This window comes from Synchiropus splendidus, chromosome 15, assembly GCF_027744825.2.
Source record: "Synchiropus splendidus isolate RoL2022-P1 chromosome 15, RoL_Sspl_1.0, whole genome shotgun sequence".
NCBI lineage: Eukaryota > Metazoa > Chordata > Actinopteri > Syngnathiformes > Callionymidae > Synchiropus > Synchiropus splendidus.
Window position 1 is genome coordinate 11,154,492 of NC_071348.1, and position 20,025 is coordinate 11,174,516.

At 42.4% G+C, this 20,025-nt stretch overlaps 1 protein-coding gene across 4 annotated transcripts in view; it reads left to right on the top strand.

The window, feature by feature from the left end:
• Positions 1–20,025, top strand: part of LOC128746753 (kelch-like protein 29) — a 272,806-nt gene that overhangs the window by 171,658 nt on the left and 81,123 nt on the right. For all 4 annotated transcript variants that reach the window (XM_053844042.1, XM_053844040.1, XM_053844039.1 and 1 more), the window contains 4 exons: positions 2,618–2,756; positions 10,290–10,486; positions 14,968–15,080; positions 17,392–17,538. In XM_053844042.1, the coding sequence (XP_053700017.1) occupies positions 2,618–2,756; positions 10,290–10,486; positions 14,968–15,080; positions 17,392–17,538 (596 nt within the window). The remainder of the gene's footprint in view (positions 1–2,617; positions 2,757–10,289; positions 10,487–14,967; positions 15,081–17,391; positions 17,539–20,025) is intronic.

Genomic DNA, 20,025 nt, shown 5'->3' on the forward strand with positions numbered 1-20,025 from the left:
GTCGTCTTTCACCGTCCATGTAGAAGTAGCCCGACGATATGATCCTGTAAAAGTTGGAGGCAGCTGCTTGAAGTGTGGAAATGAGAGCCTCAACACAATCATTTCACTCCCAGCCAGGCCACGCTGGCTTTCTTCGTCGCAGTCCTCTTCTATTATGAATAATAACTCACTTATAAAATATACATATATTGATATACTTTTGAAAAAATGTGTTTACTTCTGTGAGCACTAATACCTATATTGTTGCTACCACTGCGACTGCATTAGCATTGCTGTTATTGCGACATCTGCCGCCATTACGACGAATACTTTACCCAGTATATTGTTATAATCCTACTTTTCTTTGACAACCACCACTCCATAAAACTCCAACCATTTCTTATATACTTTTGGTTTACTACTCTACCTGCGATAACCTACATACTTGTTTTGTTAGCTATTTGTACTTCAAATGTGGCTGTCGCTGTCTACTAACTATAATACAGTAAATTCACTTTCAATTCTACTCTTGTTTTTATCCCTGCCTGCATTGTAACTGCCACCACTAGCTTTTATTTGAATGGCTTCTCACACAGTCGTACCACCTGTGTTATGACCGGGAATCTACTTTTGCTCCAGACGCTTCTACTACGTCAACTATCAGCTTCTGTCCTTTTGCAGTAGGAGTGATAGCACTACTCCTAATAAAGCTGCTACTTCCACGAAAAAAAAAAAAAAAAACGACTCCTTTCCGACTACCTTCACTTCCCCTTGTATTATCATAGCAATACTCAACGTAGTGTCACAACTGTTTCTAGTTTAATGTAACAATTTTTTTGGTCACCAAGCTTTGGATATTTGCATCAAACAGACGTAGAAAGGAACAGGAATCTTCCGTAATGATCTCGCCCCACATTCTCCTGTTGCTCTCTCACATCTCGAATCTGCCGCGGTCGCCTCCTTCTGTCGTTCTCAATAGGAGATTAACCAAGTGTCTGTGCTGGTTATCCCTCCCGTAAAGCTACAGAGCAAGTTCGCTGCCTCCTGCTGGTGTTTCTCTCTGAGCCACCCGTCATGGTGCCTCATTAGGCCGCAGAGAAACAAGCGCCTCCGACCCGATGTTACGGTACTGGCCAGGTGACGCGGCGGCTAGCTGTTCGCTTTTGAACACCTCAACTCCAACTGCCTTTCATCATGTTGTCTAGTTGCTTTGTGTGAAAGTTTAGACTTTATTTACGTGTTGTATGTGAGGAAAATGTTGCTGTTGCAGTGTGCCTGAGTCAAATCGCACAGTGTAATATTGATTTATTCTTTAAATCCTCAAGGCTAATTTAAAGTGCTCGAAGAAGGAGGGTGATGATAATAGTGCTGTAATTATTTTCTGCATCTTTTGGCTCTGGTAACCTCCTCTACCTTGAGACTGCGTCCAAAGTTGGTGACCCCAAATGTGTGGCTGTGATGGGCTTGAAAGTCCTGCAACCCAAAGTGGGAGGAAATAAATGTGAAGCTATTGAAACCCATGGATATTTGTTCCATACCTAGAGACACTTGACCTCTTCTAAAGACACAACTTACTGTAAAATCCATGGATATTTGTTCCATACCTGGAGACACTTGACCTCTTCTGAAGACACAACTTACTGTAAAATCCATGTATATTTGTTCCATACCTGGAGACACTTGACCTCTTCTAAAGACACAACTTACTGTAAAATCCATGGATATTTGTTCCATACCTGGAGACACTTGACCTCTTCTAAAGACACAACTTACTGTAAAATCCATGGATATTTGTTCCATACCTGGAGACACTTGACCTCTTCTAAAGACACAACTTACTGTAAAATCCATGGATATTTGTTCCATACCTGGAGACACTTGACCTCTTCTGAAGACACAACTTACTGTAAAATCCATGGATATGCCTGAAGTCAAGACCAAGACAAACCTCTTGAAGTGTATTTTGCTCACAGGGTGCCAGTGTGATACAGTCTAGTTTCTTAGTGTGACTTACGTATTTAGTTTCAGTTCTGGTCTGGAGGTCGAATGGCTTCAAGAACCTGGTGAAACTCTTCTTTGCCAGTGTAAATCGATGAAGGTCTTGTGTTGTTAAGCGAGGTTGTCCTCTCCCTCAGAGTGCAGGTCGCTCAAAGGAAGAAAAAGCGTCGACTTTCTATAATCTATTTTAAAATCAATCATGCAGTTTAGTGGGTTAAGGTTGCCATTTGTTTTGTTAGGAGGCCATAAGCCATGTGAGGGATGGGGTGTAGGGTTCTTATTCCTGGCCTGGAAACTCCTCCGAGTCACTTAATTGAGTTGTAGGAAGATGCCTCACGATTGGACTGATCTAATGATCCAGAAAATGAATGGACAATTCAGTGTTGAGTTCACGTGCAGAAGTCCTGAACCCCATGTTTTCCGCTGCCCTTGTAAAATGAACGTTACCTTCCTAGCTCCCAACGCTTTCTGAAAACTGCTCTGTATTTTCTCACCTGTTTCCACACTCCTCCTTTGACTTCTCTCTCTCTCTCTCTCTCTCTCTCTCTTGCCACAAATGCACATTCATGTATGTTTGGATGGATGGAGACGGTTCTTAACCCAAATGTGGCGTTGTCTGTTTCTTTTTCTTCTTCTACAGAGATGTTGAAGGAGTTGAACCAGCAGCGCAGAGCGAAAGAGTTTACAGACCTGAAAATAATTGTTGAAGGCAAAGAGTTTGAAGTCCACCAAAATGTTCTAGCTTCCTGCAGCTTGTATTTCAAGGACCTGGTGAAAAGGTTTGCCTTCGCTCCCGTCCCTCCAGCCGTTGATCCCGTCTGTTCTTTTCATAGGGCGCATTTGTGTGGCTTTTTTTTTTCTTTTTTTTTTTCTCCCCTTCCCCTCTCTTTCTTGCAGGTGTGTGAAGACTTTGGTTCCTAGCACAGGGCCAGCAGCCATTCCTTCCTCTTCCCGCTTAAATGAATGTATCTGAAAGTGGAGATAAAGGTCAACCCTCGTCATTATCTTTCCTCCCCATGTAGGGCAATTTAACCACATTTCCATTTTAATGAGCAGTGAAAATGTTCCATGACTGGGGATGTTTAAAACTCACCAAAGGGCCAAAACAAAAGAATAATACATGCAACACTACACTAGGTGGCAATTCACTCACGCCTGCCTGTCTTCTGTGGGTAGATGTTGTCTCCCTTGCTGCTATATTTTTGTTGCTAATTTTTTTTTGACTAAAAAGGAAAAAAAAAACTTGCCTTTAAATCCTTGTTACTGGCATAAAAACAACATAAACAGACGCACATCTGAGACTTCCCGAGCCGCTACCTTCACAGATTAACACCATCATCCACTAATATATTCATTTGATGTCGATCTAAGTGTTTCCCTTGTAAGATGTCCTTCATCTGTGCCGTCACTGGCTACTTCACTTGTCCTGGTGTGTGTGTGTGTGAGTCTGCCTTTATTGTCTTGTTCTTTTCGCTCATGAATGTGTATGACAGATTTTTTTTTTTTGTTTTTTTTTTGGTTCATGCCTGGCAGTTTTTCAACAACAAGGGAGTCCCATAAATCCACCCCATCCTCACTTCAAATCCTTGCAGGTTTTGTGGGCTTCATTGCGAGTCCCATGGACCCAAAGTTGCTGTGCTGCCATTGTGTGTTTGTGTGCTTGAATGGTTAGGAACAGAGTGAGGAGCAAAGACAAACTCGCGCTACGCCTCAGGGAGGAAAACCACCTGCCCTGCAGCACTTCTGTCGCGAATCCACGCCGTTTATCAGCCGCTTCATTTGTTCCCTAAATGAGAAGATGACTAGTAAGGAAGCGCCTATGATGTCAGACTTGGAGCCACTTCTGAGCTAGGAACGCTCAACTTGACAGCTAAACGCGTGCGCACCCCATGAATAACAAAGGAGAAAACCTTTCTTTGACCCTAACATAATGTAAAAAACCTTCCTGGGGAACTGAGGAGGCTTTGAAGGCAGCAGAAGACCCCCTGCTGGTCCACCTGTCGATCAGATTGTCTCATAGGTGCCCTTTTCTATCTGGATCGTCATGCTAACAACGCGCAACCGAGCGTCACGCAACGTTACTTTCCATCGTTTGGCTCTTTTGCTGACAATTAAAAACGAACCCTATAAACACATCTAAAAACAGCTTTGTCACGCTGAGTTGCATCATCAAGTAACCCGTCTGTAACATTCACACGAGACTTGGCAACAAAAAAGCAGGATGGAGCTAAAGAACAGGGCTGCTCAGAGGAGAAATACGTGAAGACATGTTGCTCCCGGCACAATGGCAAAAGCGAGGAAGAGAGGGGGAAAAAAAAAATAACAAGGGGAGAGTTGGAGAGCGTTACTGTATGCCGAAGATATGACCATGTAGTGGACGCTGCCATTTTTATTTAGAATCTATCTATCTGTCTATCTGTCTGTCTGTCTGTCTATCTATCTATCTATCTATCTATCTATCTATCTATCTATCTATCTATCTATCTATCTATCTATCTATCTATCTATCTATCTATCTATCTATCTATCTATCTATCTGTCTGTCTGTCTGTCTGTCTGTCTGTCTGTCTGTCTGTCTGTCTGTCTGTCTGTCTGTCTGTCTGTCTGTCTGTCTGTCTGTCTGTCTGTCTGTCTGTCTGTCTGTCTGTCTGTCTGTCTGTCTGTCTGTCTGTCTGTCTGTCTGTCTGTCTGTCTGTCTGATTTTCTTTCTTTCTTCGTAATTTAGATTTGTAAATGAACAAGTTTGACACTGGCAAATTTGAGTGGCAGCAACATCAATGAACAAAATACTTTTGTCGCCTTCCATTGTATCGTGTTCAACTCCTAGAGGCCCCTTTTAATCACTTCACATTTGAATAAAATAGATTTTTATGAGTCCCTGTGCACGTGCGGACTGGCGCCCCCAGAGGAGAGCGCTTCTCTCGACACCTTCCGCTCCATGTTTCTTGACTAATTTGGCAGCTTGATAGAGAAAACACTTATTATCCGGCTCATTAGTTGGTTACCGCGTCGATTTATTGTCGCAAAGCTGTAATTTCTCCTTTTACAAGATCCCGTGTAAAGTCAGTCATAACTGGAGGTTGTCTGTTCTGCGATGAAAATGTGATGCGTTGCTCGTCATTAAATGCAGCCAACGCGGTTCCAAATGACTGTTAAATGTTTTATTCCCACCAAATGTAGAGACGTCGGAGAGTGAAGCGCTATTTTGGACAATTCTGTCTTTGAGTTATCCTAAGTGAAATTATGATTCAAATGATACAGTGTTAAGTCATTACAGCAATTCACACATCAGACATGTCCCTATTACATAGTTATTATATATGTTACAGTAGCTTTGTAAAAACGCTCCTTCTGCTTTGGCAAGGGACATTTTCCCAACCTCCAAAAAAAAAGGTGATGTGGCACCAAAAGGTGCGGCTGTCTTCCCTCACCTTCATCCGCAAACCTATTACTCTCGCCTTGAAAGGGCCAGTGCACAGTGCAGGGAGACAGATCCTCTCTGGTAATTCCATTTTACCCCTCAGGATTTTCCAATAAGAGCGCTCTGTAGGCATTTAATTTATGGCTGATGCATCTCTGCACCACACTGATGTTAAAGCTGCGCACCCCACCATCCCCAGCACCCTGATACACGTGACTCACAGGGTTGGGATGTTCACCTGTGTAAAGATCTGTGTTTAAAGCCCATTGCAGCGTCGGCCCATATGGGCACTTCGACCCTCCCTGCCTTGTCGGCCTGAGATATTCCCTGCAGGTTCCAGCACTCCTTGTTCTCACTTGTTGTATTTAAAGGGTCAATTCACCCGAATCCCCCGACGTATTTACATGCTTAGCTTTGTTGCTGGTTTTATACATGCTCCGCTTCGCTCGATCTATACACAACCTTCGGAGTCATCCAGCCTTGTTTAACAATCCGAGTAGCCTCAAATAATGACTCCGTTGAATGATGACTCTACGTTTAATATTCCCTGCAAGCAGTATTGTTTCACTCGGGTACACAATAGCAGCTCAGCATATCACCTATCCAGCCATCTGGTATGTTACAGTGCTGTTGCTACCCCAGCTGCAGCAGGAGATACTCAAACTGGAGGAGGCACTGAGAGAAGACAATCACCTCTAAATGCTTTTAAAATCCTTTTTGTGTCTGATAGAAACATCTGCGTAGTCTGGTCTATTTATATTTACATTTTTAAAGGTGAATCACTGTGATCCAGCATCTATTGTTATGATAATGCCAGCCCAGTTTTGGGGCAATGATCTGGTCTCTAATATGAAGCACAGGACTCGAGTACCTCTGCTGGCAATGAAGCTATGAAAGCATATACTTTGCCGACATTACTTACGTCTACTTCTTTTTTCTACCCAAAATTTCTGCCCGAAAGCATGGAGCGGAAAAAGGGAGGAAATGTGATTGATGTATAACCTTTATAACTGGTGTATTTGGTAGTACTTATACACATGGATTTATCTATTTATTTATGTATATGTTGTTGTTCTAAGTAAACAGTTTAAGATTTGAATGAATTGAGATGCGACAATCTTATTGTTGATACAGTTCAAAAATATCAGCGCTACCTAATTTTTAAATTGAGGTATTTTGTGAGAATGTTCACAACTTCCACAAAAGAAATATTAAAATCTCCAGCTTGCACTTTCCACCTTTTCTTTTTCCGACAGCAGCGTATCTCGCGCGCACGACGTTGCACGGAAACCATTTACATAATTCTCTGTAGAACTTGATATTAATGGGGAAAGTCAAGGTGAAGTCTGTATTATCGCCCCACTCCACTTTGCTGTGATCTCGCTGCATCGATTAGCCAGCAGTGGCCTTGACCTACAAACCGCTACTTTGCAAAATCCATTTTTTACTTTGTTGTAAATTCAATTTCCTCCAGTGTGTCATTATCACGAAACACTTTGGACGGCCCGGTGCTATGTCCCCAATGTGTTCAGTCGGTGGAGAAAATAAGAACCATCCAAGAGCGTATAAAGCTGTTTCATGAAACAGTGTACTGACTTCCAGAGGCCACCAGGTGGCACTGTCTGCTGTATAAGTTTGGGCTTGAACAACTAATTCAATGCAGTCTCATTTTTAAATCAAGAGCGCCATCTAGTGGCCTCTGAAAAGTTGGACACCCTGCAATACTGTTTCATGATACCTCCTCGACCCATCACTAATATACAGGCATGTTGGCGTCCTAAGTCATGCAATAGAACAAATTATTTTTGTTCAGTTTTTTAAATTCAAACTAGCTGTATTTTCTGAATTCTTTCAACCCTAATAGTCTCTGTTAAATTTGGAATCACCTTCACTTTGGATGTCACGCTAAAATAGCTTTGAATTTTGTGGTTCCATTTTTTTTTTTTTTTCCGAAGAAATTCCCCCCCGACTGAGGTCACATTTGTCCAAGCACCTTGGTGCTTGTTTTAATTTGCACATGCTGAGCTGCTGGACTTTACTGCGGCGGTCAGATGGTGCCGCGTGAGTTTGGCTTCCACACAGCAAACATGTCCCGCGTTATGTTCGCCATTCGCTTGCATTAAGACCAGCCACTTTTAGCTACTTCAGATGGCGCGTGAAGCTCTTTAGTAAGCAGTCCTCCAGAATACATGGAGGAAGAAGCGAAATGCTTTCCCTGGGAAAGGTGCTTCCGAAGGATGTATTGGGAGGTGTGCGTGTGTGTCTGGTCTCCGTCTCTGCCTCCACTGCTCGCCATTTTGACATCTCTGCTGATTTTTAAGACTTCCCCTTGAATAAGTGCTGCATTTTTCCCAAACAAATCTTTGCTGGAGTGTGCCCGTCTCCCCCTCCATTCGTCTGTCTCTCCTGTCCTCCCTGCCTTTCTCCCCCCCCCACCATTTATATTCAAGTCTGCAATCAGATGCTCCATACCTTCCTTTTTTCCCCCTCCGTTCAAGAAAGTAATTTCCATAACGTAAGAGCTCGGGACTTAAAAACAACCAAGTGCCACTTACGCCGGTGTTTAATTGCACTTGTTGACCCAGGGTGATGAGCATGCTCTTCTTTTTTTTATCTTTAGCTGTTTTCCTCTCTCCTTCCCCACTGCCTTCCATCACTCTAACCCAGAACGACACCCCCCTTTCCCATCTTTCTGTCTTACTACCTGCCACCCCCCCCACTGCAGGGCTTTCTGTGGAAAAAGGGCAATAACACTATGTGGCTTTTTGCTTTGCAGGAGGAAAGAGTAACCTCTGTGGTTTTTCCAGCTAAAGTCCATCCAGGGAAACATGCCATTGTCTTTATTTATTTATTTATTTATTTTATTTTTTTACGTTGGATGTCCTTCTCCCCTTTCACCCCCGCTTTAAATGACAACTAATGTCTCAGTTCATACACTCCAGGCTCTGTTTAGGTGTGGTGGTGGATTTTTATTTTTGGGGGTGGGCGTGGCTACCTCTTATTTAAAAGACCAGGGTACAGTCATGGAACAACTCAACCCCTCCCTGAGAAGGATGGCTGCTGGCTCCCTGTGGAAGAACCGTCTCGCCCTGCCTCTCTCCCCTCTTCTCTCCCCTCATCTTCTTCCACCTGTCTCATCTTGTTTGTTTGCCGTCCATGTCCTCTTAAACGTTTGCCATGATTTCAAATCCTACAACGGTAAAGGAAAAAAAAAAGAGAGACAGGCGCATAGAGAAGCTGCTTTTTCATGCGCTGCCCTGAGTGACGGAAGGAAACAGCCTCCATCCATCTTCATGTAGACTACTTTTCATATTGTTGACGTCCATAGCCGCAGGGAGGGCGTCATGCTAGCGGGGGCATGAGTTCTGGAGGGCTTTGATTCCATTTATTCTGCCCTTGAGTGGATTATTGTTTCACTTGGGACATTAAACATGGGTGGTGGTGTTTAACGCTTTCATACCTCCCTGGCGAATTCCTGGATGAGAGCTGGACTTGGTCATTTGATCCCAGTGAAGTCACCCCGTGGCCCAGTTCTGAAAGCAGCCCCCACTCCCCACCACATGGCCAGCTATGCATTACGGGGGGATATCATATTCTATTTCATTTGCTCATCCAAGCACTCCCTGGCAGCTTTTAGAGCCAGTCTGGAGGAGCGGACATGTTGCTTTCACACACACACACACACAGCAGCAACACACACGCAGTGAAAAGTAGCAGACGGTGCAATTATGCTGTCACCTTCTTTCTCTCTGTTTTCTGTCTCAGAAGGTGCGTTTCCATGACTAAATTCGGGACCAACAACTTCCTTTGAATTGATTGACAAGTGGTGAATTTCCTTTGGCTTAAGTCGATCATTTCAGTGCCAATATTCTGTGCATGCTACATTGCTGTAGTCGACAACAATATCACCCACTGAAAACAGTGGGCTTATGTCTCCCTCCATTTGTTACACGGAAACCACCATCTCATGATATTAGCTCTGGAGTTGAACTGCATTTCTGCGGCAGGAATTCCAGCAGTAGATTCATATCTGAATAATACCTGCAAATCTCATGCCAATATAAGTTTCATCCTACTCTTCAGCTTGTGTTTGACACTACAAAAAACTCTGACATCCAAAGAGCCATCACAAATTGAAGCTACGCTCGAGAACATGTTGCTTAAAGTCAATTCTCCCTGCATCTCTTTGTTTGTCTTGGACAAAGAAGGATGTCGCTTCCTGCAGATAAGATATGACACATATCTGGTGGCGTTTGATATTAAAGCAATCTGCCATCAGCTGCCTCCTTTGTCTGCTGTCAGACATCACAAACATAAGTTAATAAAATGAACAAAACAAGCGAGGGAGCGTTCTCGACACACTAGCGTTGATTAAACAAAAGTAAAATAAAAGTTTTTGCGGCACTATTTCTTGATTCCGTGCCAACAAAGTCTGATAGTACCAACACATTTTGTCTTCTATTTTGGAGTTGAATTGAAAAAGTGAGACTTTCTCTTCTGGGAACCCATGATGGAAACGCACCTGGTTTCATTCGTCCCTGAGTCTTTGTTCGCCGCCGTGTTTGCATGTTTACATCCAACAAGCATGCCTGCGATCGAAGCAATAACTTTTGTTCTAATGGTTGTGCAGACGTTTTGTTTCAGATGCAGCACTGTAGTTGCTACTCTGCTAGCCTCATAGACAAACAGAATCCATCCGAACCCTCGACTTCCCGTTCTGTTGTTGCAATCTTAGGTGGAATGATTCTCTTATTTTCTCCCCACTTTTGTGCCCAGGTGTGTGTTTTGTGCGTTATGGTGTGTGACAGAGACATATCCCTTTTGTGTGTCTGTGGACGTTCTTCGCCAGCCAGTGCTAACCGGTGATCTCTTTGACATGATTGGTTAATAGGTCATCAGGTGAGACGCGGAACGGGGAGATGCTGAAGTTGACCATGAGCAACATCGGCGCGGACGTGCTCGAGCAGTTGCTTGAGTTCGTCTACACAGGATCGCTGGTTATCGACTCGGCGAACGCAAAGACGCTGCTGGAGGCGGCCAACAAGTTCCAGTTCAACACCTTCTGCAAAGTCTGCGTGTCCTTCCTTGGTAAGAAGTGGCCTACGCTGCCATGGGATCATTGTTTTCTAGCTATTCCTGCGACCTCTGCTTGTATGTGCTTCATCTCCCGCCTCATGTATCGCCAATCCCTGTCTTGCTTCATCACTATGCACAACCTTACAGTGCGCCCTCTGGACTCAAGCACCCCCCCCTCCCAACGTAGCACTCTTACGCCATGCTTTCAAAGCCTCAGCCTTTGGAGAAGTCTCCGTCCCAGTCAGAACCACTTCCAGTGATGCCATCCCAGTGGGCCGAACCAAACACATGGGCCTGGTTATAGAAGGTCACAGGGAAATGATCAGTTAAATGTCAAATCGTCTGGCCTGGTCCGTGATGGGATGGTAGGGGTTGTTGAATAGATAAACCACAGACGGAGGCACACATTTGGCCTGACTGCAGGGGACTAATGACATCACTCCGAGGAGGAAAGGAGTGAAAGTCCAGAGTGGAAAAAAAAAAGTCTGAAGTAAAAATGAACCCTTTAAAACCTCAACCATTTAAGAAATATATAGAAATTATAACGCTATGATAGTGTTCCATCTAGACAAATTCTGAGTTCTGAATTTTTAAAGTTTCTGTTTTTTTCCAAGCAGTGGTGAGGTGGGGTGGCACAGGGACAACAGAGAGTATCGTGCATATTTCACAAACTGTGTACCCTAAAAAGCGGAGTCCTGCGTGACAGACGGCGAGGGAGCGCTGGTGTTGCGAGTCACACCTCTCTTCATGTTGACAAAAACATTGGGATTTCATCTCCCAGTGAAGGAGTCATTGTAGTTGTTGTTAAAGTGGTCAGGTCGCAGTACTTTGATGTCCTTATACTACTCAGCAAGAACACAGTCATATCAAACTTTTGTAATTCCCAAACAACGTCAAAGGTCAACCTCCATTTGCCTTTTTAAGTTTCACACATTGTTGTGAATTTGATTCAAGCGAACAACTACTTCATCATGTATTTGCCGTATCGAAGGGAGTACGGCTGGTAGCGGGTTTCCTTTCCCCAAAAATGACCCCCAGCTGTGTGTCGCTTCAGCGTGCTCTGGGCCGATCCAGGTGGCTAGCCACCTCAACGGTGCTCTACAAGGGAAAAGAAAAAAAAAAGCCCTGGGAGGTTGACGTTGGACTCACACTGACTTGTGAAACAGCGTATTCAATTTTGAAGAAATGAATGCGCCGATACCAATAGTGTACGAGTACTTGAGTTTGAGTACTTACCGACGCCATGGTCTTAAGGTTATGCACCAACATGAGGTTTTAGTGCTTCTGAGAAGTTTTCAGATCCATATATGGATGCTGAGGAAGTGTGGGTCTCCATGAACAGCGCCACATGCCTCCGCCACACCATGCTGGGTACCCAAGTAAGGTCAGCAATGTTTACAGAGAAAAAGGTCACCAAACATGATATGGAAGTCGACTTATTTATATCAGATTAAGCTCCTACTGGAGCTTGAAGATAATCCGACTCCTGCTCTGAAATGTGCAGTTCACTAGATAACCACCTGAGACACACGGCTGTGAGTGAGAGAGTCATATTTATCAATGCAAATATGGAATAAGGGCATTTCATTGACACCTACATGCCATTGAATTTATTTCACACCTGCTAAATGGTAATGATATTAAATAAAACATTTATACTGCTATCCTTCTTCTTCGTCCTCTCTCTGTTTCTGGAGTTTTTATTACCTAACTGACTACTTTTGCTTCCCTGGGAAATACCATGTAAGGATAGGAGAAATGTCGATGTTTCAGCAGTTGATTTTCAAAGTAGAGATGAAACGTTTCACTACTGCTACCACTATATGGGCTCCATCCACTTTGTGATGGGGCCTCCATGTGCTATGATGGAGGGATAAACAACTGTCATGGCCGTATTTTTGGCCCTGCAGATGCCTATGTTTTATGAAAATGCCTTAGAGTTCTGAAAACATTGACAATGTAGTCCCAGCTAAACATGATAGGGACGTATGTTTTGAGTCTTTGCCCCCAATAATAAGACAGCACAGGTGCTGAATGTCACATTGGCTGGGACACTGGTTTTCTGTAGTTTGAGGCTCATTTTTTTGACATACTCATATGCAGTGCTGTCAGTAAAAGCCAGATGGGACTGTCCATTGTTTATTGTAGATATTTTGTTTATTTATCTATCTATTTATACAATTTATTATCTGTATAATTTATTATGTATTTATTATCTTCTCGCTTATATTTTATTTATTTTGTCGCAAGACTTTATATATTGCGGGCATTTGTTTGTTTTAGCTGATGCTTTGTGGATGTCTTTGATGTTTCTTGTGTATCTTTAATGTCTATGGTATGTGTCCTTGTTGTTATTGGCTGCTGGGACACATTGAATGTCCCCAGTGCGGGACTAATAAAGAACACGTAATCTAATATTACATCAATAAACATGAAGGGTGGCTGAATGAAAAACCCAAAATGTGTCACAAACACTTCAAATGTCAGGTTTTGCATTCAATTTCATAAACCTGTTTGGCCTATCGGTAACACAAAAGGAAGTCCGCGCTCACAAAAAGGTCATGAGCTAGGAAGCAGTGAAAAGAAAGTGCCGGCGAAACAGTGGCCATGTTATTGATTTGTTTTTCTCGATTTGGAGGGAAAAGCAGGGCGAAACAGGGAAGCCATTTGTAAACTTCCCTTCCAGAGAGACATCAATCCATTCTCCGCCGACATGATTCATGACATTTTAGCACATTAGAAAGGGAGGGGCAGAAAATCCAGGTGCAAGTGTGTGTCCTTGAGCAAAGGGAAATTGATAGTGTCTGACATTATTGAAGTCAATAGCAAACACACTTAAGAGAAGGGGAAATAAGCACGGCTCCCTGAACTCCGTATGGCATTTTCACATTCGCCCGCTCCTCTGATCACCATATCATTCACTTTACATCTGCAGCTTCGGGGATTCAGATCAGAGGGCCGACTGGAAACATATTTTTGTCATGCTTTTGATCAGAATTGAAAGAATTGGATGTTTGTAAGTGATTTTCCCGACAAAATACCCCCAGCTAGAGTCGCCAGAGAACCCACGAGAGTGAGGATGCGATATAATGAGGGAAATCTTCTTCTCTGTCGCCACCAACTGTAGCGCAAGATCACTGCTTTAACTGCTTAATCTAACCAGCAGAAGGACCTTCAAATGCAGCTCCCTCTTTGATGGAGCATCCATGTATTGAGTCGTGAGATATTTCCTCCATGTGGCTCAGAGAACACAACAAATCAGTTAAGTGTTTGTGTCGGCTACACAACACGTGTTTTTGGAATGAAAACGTGTTGTAGAAAATTAAATCTTGTGGGTATGTTTAATCGAGAACATGGTGGAGTTGAGTGGAGGGTGAGGCTCGTATGACCTGTAAGTGTGGGACTTCAACTTTTTTCTGTAAAAACACCAACTTTTATTTAAAGTAGCACACGTTTTTATTAAAAAAAAAAAAAAAAAAAAAAAAAAAAAAAAACCCTGGAAGACTTGAACGTTGAGGTGTATTTTATATATATATATATATATATATATATATATATATATATATATATATATATATATCCTGTTTCCCAGCTTTTAATGTACTGGGAAACAGGAAAGTTTTATTCTTATAATCTCCATAATTTAAACTTTATGATGTATGAATTTGTGTCATTGTATATTTATGTGTCTCGGAAGAGAGATTGTTCTTACTCCCGCCACAAAATGAAGAAATATCTGAAACTATTCAGAGCTGTGGCTTAGGTCCCAGACAGGGAGTCACAGGCCTTTCACCCTGAGTAGCCTGGACATGCAGCTGTATGAAGGGAATAATTAGGAGATGTTTATTATATTTTGCCTGCCTAGGTTACAGTATATAGTTTGTTTGGTTGGGGGGGTATTTTAGACCCAGTCCGCTCTAGCAAGGTTTTGCCCTGTCAATGTAGCAGTGCACTTTATGTTGCATTAAAACATGTCCTGCAGCTTGTTCATATTCATAGCATTTTTTTTCATATCTGCTCCATTGAGTAAAGTGGGTTTTTTTTTGTTTTTTTTTTATACCAACCATTCAGTGCAGGATGTATTGTGAAGACCCTGTGCTTGAGATGTGCGTCCTAGTCGTAAAAAGCTTTTAATGTACTGGGAAACAGGAAAGTCAGGTGGGTCCTGGAGTCGTGTTTTATATGGTGCAAATATTCCCACCATTGTGTCCACATGTTTGGGCTAAAATAAATGGTCTAACGGCGCTGTTTGTCCCAAAAGCAGTTTTGAGTTATTGTGCTTTGACCGTCAGCACACACCAGTGCACTGGTCGCTTGTGTATTTCTGTGTGTGCGCGTGCTGCAACCTTTTCTCCATCCTGCCTCATGATCGACTGTGATCTTTTCATCAATTGATTTTCATGACTGATATGTTTTGCATGATCAATCCGCTGGAGCGTTGGTGGGTACTAATGTCACTCTGTTTCTTCCCCAACTTGTTTTATTGACTACAGAGAAACAGCTGACCGCAGCAAACTGTCTGGGAGTGCTGGCGATGGCTGAGGCCATGACTTGCACAGAGCTACACAACATGGCCAAAGCTTTCGCACTGCAGAACTTTCCTGAGGTGAGTGGCCCGAGAAAGGATTGAAAATCAGATGAGACCCTTAAGCATTGGGGAGCGTAGAGTCCCGGCCCAATCCAAGCCTGAGCCAAAGCTTGAGAGGACAGTAGTGAGGCCTGCAGTCATGTGAGGCTTAGAGACTGTAGCTCTGATACGAAGAAGCAGAGTTAGAATTGAAACAGTTGAAGATACTCAGGTTCTTAGTGGGAGTGATCATGAAGGATGAGATTAGTTTATAGTGTGGAGAGGTTTAGAGATGAAGCTCAGGAGGCCATGTTGATCAAGGCAGGCTCCTGCAATTGAAGTTCTTGCATGAGATAAAGAGGGTAGCTCCAAACTCGCACCAAATGCAGCCTCGGTTAGCGAAATTGAGCACGTCCACTATCCCACGACTTTTTAGCGCTCGTACCATGTGTTAAAATGTTGCATTATTATGTGAAAATCTTCATAAAATGTTCAGTTAATTCAGATTTGTGCTATCAATTGTGTAAGATTTGAAATATAATAAGTTCATGGTCTTGTTCACTTTGTTGTCTGTGGGTCAAGCATCAACTGAGGTCTATCTCACAGCTTGGTGCCTGTGCCACTGGTTCCACTGTCATGTTGCTTCAAGACTGTGCCGAGTAGATTGTGATTCAAAGTCGACAAAACATGTTCTGTTTTGAAAATGTACACACACACACACACACAGACATATATATATATATATATATATATATATATATATATATATATATATATATATATATATATATCAGATTTATAGTTTTACTCTGACTCCAGGAGGGCCACATAAATACAGTCAAAGGGCCATATTTGGCCCCCGGGCCGCACTTTGCTCAAGTCTGTCGTAACCCATTACTATTTGATTTCGCTTGAGGCTTTTTGGATGTTTCTGTGGGCACAGATGAGTGTATCAGACCTTCTCTTGCCATCTGTTTGTCAGCATTACCATGTGCAACACCTTTTAATGAACGTGTTGATTTATCAAAAAATATTCTTCCCACACAGAAAGCACAGGGGAAATTAAGCCTAACTCTTTTTTTTACTCTGGTCGGGTTTAGAAACATTTTCTATTCCGCGAAGAAGCATAAATCTCCATCGCATATAAATGGCCCTCATGACGGGCAAACCAAGATGATTAATGTAATGAGAAAAAAAAGCACATCAAAATAATGTCCAAATGTTTAATGGAAATGATACTTTCACCGCCCACACAAGTGAGAAACCAGCAGCGAACATATGGTTTTAAATGGATTCACTGCCCACCAGCTGACTTCTCCCTGGTGCCTGCACACAGCTCCCACTCGCCACTCCTCCAAAAACAAAGTGCTACGCAAACTTGGACAGGCTTTGAAAGTTTTCAAAGTGGTGATCGACGGAGATCCAAAAAACTTGAGTCAATCCTTGTTTGTTTATCTGCATGACTAGCTACCAAAATGGTGAACATTTCAGATGGTGTCACATTTCATGGTGTTCTCTTGTTATCTCTCTATTGTTATTTTTCCATGGGTGAAAAGCGCTCACTACTCAAACTACAAGTACCATGTTGCACTGCAAAACTTCGCTTTAGGAGCTAGTAAGTTCTATTGCTGATGAAATATGGTCTGCGTGAGTTAGCTGAGTAATGTGTCATCACATATGCGCTGAAACTTGAGTGTATTCTTCATTGTGGCGGTAAATAAACTGGAAACGTACTCAGCGAGTGCTGACCTCTTTCACTAAAATTCATTTAATGTGTTCAAATTTCGATCTTTTGAGAATATCAGTGTATCATTAATGGTGAAATTCAGACAAGCTAATGGGACAGCAGGTGGCGCAAGTGTCCAGGAACTTGCCCAACGCACACAGCAAAAGAAGAAAACAGTGGAGCCTGCTCTGCAACTCCCCACTAGTGTCCAGGAAAGGTTACTGAAATCTGTTCATCCATTTATCAGATAGACTTATGAGGAACCTCTTCTGTAAAGGAAAAAAAAAATAGGGATACATTTTAGCTTAGGACACATATTACTATGAACTACATCATTATATGCGTATTACCAGTACATGAGACAGTTGTTTATCATTGTAAAGCACTGACTAGTGTTTTGTTAAGGCTATTTTACGCTAGAAAAACGGTTAACAGTTGTGGTTCATGTGGTCAACAATCTAAAGTGTTAGCAAAATGCCATTGGTTTTCCTTGTGTCATGTTGGTATATTGGCTACATGCACTCAGATTTGTCACACTGTATTACCATTGTGAAGCCTAAAAGGACCCCAGTGTTAGCTTGTGTATAAGCTAAATGTTCAAATCCCGTCTTCTCATGTTGTCAGGTGGCGAGACAGGAGGAGATCCTGAGTGTGTCCAAGGACGACCTCGTCTCCTACCTGTCCAACGACAGCCTAAACACCAAGGCCGAAGAGCTTGTCTACGAGACCATCATCAAGTGGATAAAACAGGAGCCCGACTCCAGAGTTCAGGTAATAAACGCGAGCTGTTTGTGGAGCGCGTGTTACAACTCTATTAGCGTTGTTGTTCAATCGACCTCTTGTTGTCTCCTCGGAGAGCGGCGCAGCGTGAGAAACCAAACAAACAAGTGACTCCTCTTTTTCTCCCGCTCATCAACATTGTGCTACAGATGCAGCCTAACACAGCAGTTGTTCCTAATCCCCCCGAGTGCGCCGCCCTCCACGTGCGCGCTATTCTTGGTTACACTTGATTTGTTTGTGGGACAATGTACAGGAACAAAAACCAACAAAACAGCGACAGCTGCTGCAACTACGACATGTTTTGTGTTTCTGCGCCCGAACGTTTGGCCACAATCGCCGTTTAGAAACGCAAAACCAACTTTTTTTTTCTCCGCTGCTCCACTCTAACTCTTCGATTTTTGCCAGATCTCTCCTCCTAGGAGCCCGATTTCTGGGCAAACAATACGACTTGGCTCTGATCTTTTTTTTAGGGCGACAGAGGTCGACTGCGGCTGCGTTTTGAGCTTGCTCTCTAGCCCACGATTCAACGACACTGCAGGCTCTTTTTGGCTTCTTTGGACCCACTAAACCTGGAATATCTTGGGAATGCTGGCACCTTGGTCCGAGAAAAGTAATAGCATGGGATTCCCGGTTGGGCCCCACGTCGTGGCTTTCGAACCGTGTCAGGAGCAACTGCTGCGGACAGTAGAGGAAGTGCTGTGTAGACTGATGTCCCGCCGCGAGTTCAGACTTCAGGCCCTGAGTTTCTCATCGATGAAGTCACAGATCCGTGAATAAAAGATAATGATTTTTAATGTATTCTGTGGCTGTTTAAAAATGGATGCCAGATTGTCAGATAAATTGCAGCCATTCATCACAGAAGGAGCTATCCATTCTGACGTCCCCGCATCAACAAGCAGGTGGGAGCGCGACCTTATATCAGCCGCCGGAGCTTCCGCGCAGACCTCGGCGATCGATGGTGGTTTGTCGGCACGTGCTTTTACGAGGCGCGCCCGTCAATATTTGAATTTCTTTCACCTTTTTTTTCCATTAAACTCGCTGGTTTGATATGTGGCACTCTGAGATAACGGCGAAATCTCCCGGGCCTCGGGGTGTGTTTGGCAGTGGAGTCTACGGAGAGTCATTCGGAGAGGAGTGGACTCTAATTTGTAGGTGTTTTCTTCACCTGAAATTGCAAAGTTAGTTTGGAATGGCAGGGAAATGGATGGATGTTTAGAGCTGTAGGCTCTCAAGCTGCACTTGAGTTCAAGGGCGAAATTGCTGCGTTTTTTTAAAGGTGGAGGCAGAACAGACTGCACTGTCAGGACACTGTCATAGAGACGCGATTGTTTGCATAATAGGATTATTAAAAGGCCTGCTTCATTTGACCTTGGATCCTTTTCACAATTACATTACTGATATTCAGAAGTTTAAGTTCATTTATCGGCGAAGATCTGAAAATGTAATTGAAATACTACAGCTAACAACAACATAATAATACATTTAATATGCATAATAATGTGTCTTTTATTTTGAACGCGTCTTTATCAGCTACAAAGAAATGCTTGTCTTACTCAGTTGTTGATGCATTTTATCAAAAACAGCAGAGGTTTTGCTGATCTCAATCTGTACTCTGCATTCAGTATAAAGAAAAGTTACTACTATGAATATGACTACTATATTACTGACTGACTGCTATTATTATTTTTACATTTACTCTTACTATTACTCTCACTACTTGTGCTACTACTACTCCTTCTACTACATACATAATAATACCTACAATTATTATATTATTAAAAAGTAATAATATAACTGATGTTAAAAGATCCTCTTGCCCTTTGCAACTTGATGCTTGTTACATGCAACTATATGCACAAGACAGATATTGTATGTGAAGTAAACAAATTATTGTTATTTACTGTTTTTGTTTTTTTTTAAATATTTTTTTTATTTTATTTTATTTTAATTCTTATATATTATATATATATTCTTATATATAATATTTTCTTTTTTTTTTCTTCTTATCCATGCTGGGTTTTTTTGTAAATAGGTTATATAAATAATATATAAATAGTAGTTTTTTTGTCACACAGCCGAGATCTTCAATGTCTATGTGCATTTATATGATTATTATTGTGGCTGATATAAATGAATAAAAATATTGAAAAAAAAAAAAAAGTAATAATATATTTATCCTATTTACTCATTAAAAACAGGATCATATGTTTAACTGCTGTGCAAAACAGGGTTTTATTTGTAGTACGAATACTGTCTGCTTTAGTTCCAAAAAGATCCGCAGTAAATACAGGCGGAGGTTTCATTGAGAATAAAGCGTTGACTTGTGAAATCTCTCACAAAACTGGTCATCTACATCCTAAACTGTAGCTCTGCCCAGCAGCGACCTGCAATCTCACCCTCTAATGGAGAGGTGCAGAGGTGATTGAGTCAGATGAAGAAGAGGGGGACAAAAATAGAACATTTTCCCGCTTGTCTGAA